This window comes from Priapulus caudatus, unplaced genomic scaffold, assembly GCF_000485595.1.
Source record: "Priapulus caudatus unplaced genomic scaffold, Priapulus_caudatus-5.0.1 Scaffold340, whole genome shotgun sequence".
Classification (NCBI taxonomy): Eukaryota; Metazoa; Priapulida; class Priapulimorpha; order Priapulimorphida; family Priapulidae; genus Priapulus; species Priapulus caudatus.
In genome coordinates this window covers 202,057-206,435 of record NW_014577401.1, presented here as the reverse complement: position 1 = coordinate 206,435, position 4,379 = coordinate 202,057, and the positions used below count along the sequence as shown (strand labels likewise).

At 40.8% G+C, this 4,379-nt stretch overlaps 1 protein-coding gene across 2 annotated transcripts in view; it reads left to right on the top strand.

Annotated features, from left to right (window-relative positions):
- Positions 1–1,897, top strand: part of LOC106809255 (N-acetylglucosamine-6-sulfatase-like) — a 16,251-nt gene extending 14,354 nt beyond the window's left edge. For both annotated transcript variants that reach the window (XM_014812263.1, XM_014812262.1), the window contains exon 11: positions 781–1,897. In XM_014812263.1, coding sequence (XP_014667749.1) covers positions 781–996 — 216 coding nt within the window. In that variant the 3' untranslated portion in view covers positions 997–1,897. The remainder of the gene's footprint in view (positions 1–780) is intronic.
- Positions 1,898–4,379: the final 2,482 nt, after the last annotated feature.

Here is a 4,379-nt window from a genome sequence, read left to right as displayed (position 1 = left end):
CTCTCTCTCTCTCTCTCTCACCCTCTCTCTCTCTCCATCTCTCACTCCCTTTCTCTCACCTTTTCATTCTGTTTCTATTCCATTCCCCCATCTCCTACTCTACTACTGTACAGGGTGAGAAATTAACGGGAGTCCGGAGTCAAATACTACCTGATTTACTGTCGGACTCCCTGATTTGTCATATGCAGGAGTCCGTGTGACTCCCTGAAAATTCTGCCATACTAACTAGTTCAGTCCGGAGCACGGCCTCGCGGAATTACTGTATTTTTTTAGCTTATGTCCAAAGAAAATTTGGCAGACGTGCAACTGCATGAATCTTAAAAATAAGCACATGCGTTATTGCTTTAATTTTGAACCTCAGACTGCGGACTCCCTCATTTTGCTGCTCACTCCGTTGGACTCCCTTGTTCAACTGTCAAAAGTTAATTTCTACCCCTGCTGTATCCCCTGTTACCAATTTCCTTCAGATACCTTCTCAGATCTTGTTTTGTTTTTCTTAGTTAGAGTTAATGGAAAACTGTTTTTGTGGTTTCTGAATGCTTTCGAAGAATTTAACTTCCACAGTTATATTGTTAAACTCATTCTCTCGATTTACTACCCTCTCTTCCTCTCCATTTCATCTTTTTAACCCCTTTTCTCTTCATGTAGTACATAGTCTATTATTGTTCACATCATCTGTACTTATCTCCATCATTATCTATGTCATGCCTTTATCAACACCTGTATACTTCTCATCATTATACTCGTCCATCCTAACAAGGATCGTTTTACCCTTTTCAGAATTTTGTCGAAGTTTACGACCTTGCAGCTGATCCTGACCAGCTGAACAATATCGTGGCAACTATAGACAAGAAGCTTCTGGCAATGTTAAATGATAGACTTATCCAGCTTTTGATCTGTGCTGGCCCATCCTGTAAAATCGTGCATCCACAATATAATCATAGGATGTTCAATGTTCAAGAAGCACCTGGGTTTTCACTTGGTGATCACCTTTAATCCGGGAATTTTCTGTTGACTGATGTATAATACACACACACATATATATCTTTCTTTCTGGCTATATATATATTATCAAGAGCTAATAATACCCATTATTTTAGGTATTATTAGCTCTTGATATTATCTCGCAAGATATAATATGTTGGTCTGAAGTATGTGTCACAATTGTCAATGTCGATATGTGACATAAATCTGAAATGTTTCTTTCAACAATTCATCTATATACTATTTAGAACTAATATTATTAATATTATATCAGCTATTGTGTTCAACTAGCAAGTAGTGTAGGAGGGAAATCAAGTAAGTCATCTGCAAGTTGAAATGGAGAAAACGGGTCAAACCTCAGGCCAACGTGCCAGGTGGTGTTTAGAGGACGAATTTCTAATTTCAAATTTGAATTGTATTCATAGGAACCTTTGTGCACTCGTGGAATTGTGGGGTAAATTGTGTGTCGACTATCACTCGGTGTGCGTCTAATTATTGTGCACTTGGACCTAATGAATGCGTGGTAGAGTCAAAGGATTTGTTATGCAAAGCTGTGATATGTGTGAGGTCTATAGTGTGAATTTACTGTTACAGTTGGAACAGTGTAATTACACCCTAATTAAATTGTATGATTTTTGATCAAAATGTATTCGTTATTACATTAGAAACTCGACATATGGATCATGCAACAAGTTTAGTAAAAAGCCACGTTGCAAACAGAGAATAGTTTTGTTTAGAGATGAGCTCTTGCAGAGAAGCAATTCCGGGTGCAAAAACATACGGATTGTTAATGTTGAAAGGTAACTCGAAGTTATGTTTTGCAGACAAAAAATTGCTGCTCTGATTATTGATTGAACCACTTTAGTTACAAAAATGTGTATACCAATAAAAGAGCTTGCGATGTAATTGCAAATATAGATGTTTATTTGTATGTATGATCAGAGCCATTACATTGATGTTTCCCTTCTGTTTATGTATGAGTTTCAGTTCAGCTGTTTTTACCTAAAATTTTATGTAGACATTTTATTGCCGTTTCCAACTGCTCCAACAAAACTTCTACATCTCCTTAGCATCGTTTTGTTTTGGTTAGCGTCTTGTCTTGCGTCCAGTCACGCTCTAAGTTGTCATTATTCACCGCTGATATTATATAATATTACAGAATTTATTTTATCATAGATATTATACAAACAGGGTTTTATTTACGGTTTTGAATATGGTGGGCCAGTAGATGGCGCCAATGTGCAATAGCGGAAGTGACCATTAAATACAATGTACATTTCGTCTTAATTGTGTATAGAAACGCAACTTGAGAGTTTGAAATCAATTTTGGAACTCTTGTGGTACCCATAACACAGCTAAAGATACACATATATATAATAGCTATAATAAATTATAAATATCCATTACCTCTGCCTCTAATACCCGAATAGCATGTTATGATTTCGCCGGGTGTTGTGGCGTGCACCTGTAATCCAGCTGCGAGGAGGCATGGGTTGGTGGATGGCTTGAGGGTGGGAGCACTGCTGTGTAGCGGACTATGTTGATCGGGTGTCCGCACTAAGCTCCGCATCGATATGGTTGTCTCGGGGGAGCCCAGGGCAACCAGGTTGTCTAAGGAGGAGTGTACCGGGTCAGGGCGGAAACGCAGCAGCCAAAAGCTCCCGTGCCGAGCAGTAGTGGGTTCGCGCCTGTGAATAGGCGTTGCATAGCAGCCCATCCGATATAGTCAGACCCAATTCTTTTTTGTTTAAATTGATGCAAAAATCAAATTTTGTTATTTTTTCGTAGCAATTGTGCACAGTCGTCTTGTAGCTATTTCTTTATTGCATATTCCCACACTGATATGCATGACATGACATGATGATGGCGGCGTTCGCTCACATACATCGTGCATTAATTGTTAGAATATTTATACCGGGTGATAGGTATAAGTATAGTATAGTATAGTATAGCAGATAAGGTCTATGTCCCCTTGACCTCTGTTTGACCTCGATTAGGTTAGGATTAGGTTAGGGGAACTGCCGCATTAGAAAATCGAATGACCGTGCGGGCGGGGGGCGGACTGCCGGGCATATTAGCCACAGCCGGCATACCTAGCTATAATCTCCAGCCAACCAAAAACTGTTGCACTTTCCCTATCAGCTATAGCCATGTACGTGACCAGAAAAACCATTGGCTACTTAACCTGCCCAGTGTGTATAATTTTACATAGCGCGATGGTCTACCTTAACACGGAACGTGTGCCGGAGCGGAACAATCGCGCATACCGGCAACGGGATAAACGCTTTGAACATGTCGAACTAAACGTTTCAAAAATTTGTAGTGGCTATAGCTTGAAATCGCCAATTCAAGATTAGGCATAGTCATATATTGTATGTTGTCCAGGGTGCACAATGACAGATCAGCGCGAAACAGCCTTAACACTATCTAAGCTTAGCACTCCAGCTTAGAGTTGCTCAGTTAGATACGAATATTAACGCGCAACAGGGGAGGTTAGGTACAAAGAGTCGCTATGGTTTTTTGTGGCAGGGAACATTCAAGGGAACCCTGAGCTGAATCAACTCAGGGCGTTGGACTGTTGCGTTCTTAGTCAGAGAGCTAAGAACTGTCAACTGGGTATTATTTCTCAACCGACGAGACCCTTTCGCTCCCAGCTGCTAGCTTTGAAGACTTACTATGCTATCAATAATTACTCTGATATTAACTAATTATAACCTAGCTGCGTTACAACAATTCCGAGCGACACGTGCCTCGTACTCTTCTCCATCATCCTGAGTGGCTGACGAGACGGCGGATGTTTTCGAGCCGCCATTTCTGGTTGACCTTGTGACGCTTCGGCTTCCCAATGCGCAATGCGGCAGCATCGGGTGTGCAACAATGCAGCGCCCCTCTCCAATTCGGTCGAGTGTGATATACGCGTCTCTTCAGAACCGAAGTTACTGTCAGCAGGCGTTACAGAAAATTGGCCGCGTCGTATTTCGCCGTACTCGCAGTCACTTTCGATGTTTGTAACAGGTTATATTTAGTATCAATACAGGAGTATGTGATGATAACATAGTATAAGTTCAAATACGGAGAAAGTATTCATTAGTTTAGAATAAATCTCAGTTTGGAAATTCTAGTCTCTGAAATCGCAACCGCAAACTGCCCTGAGATTCACTGCAGGCTTACCTCCGCGCGCAGAAACCGTAACGGGCGCTTTGTCAACCCTATCGTCCGTAGGGATTTGGTTTTAATATTATTGTATCCAGGAGTGCGTGTACTGTGTGTGCAGTGGAGCATTTGACCAGCATTTTACAGGGATCTTATTACTGATTATTTATAGGTGAAATAGAGCTTAGAGAAACATAGATTTGGTGTGAGCTAACTACATTTCGGTGTGTTTAGTTTTACCA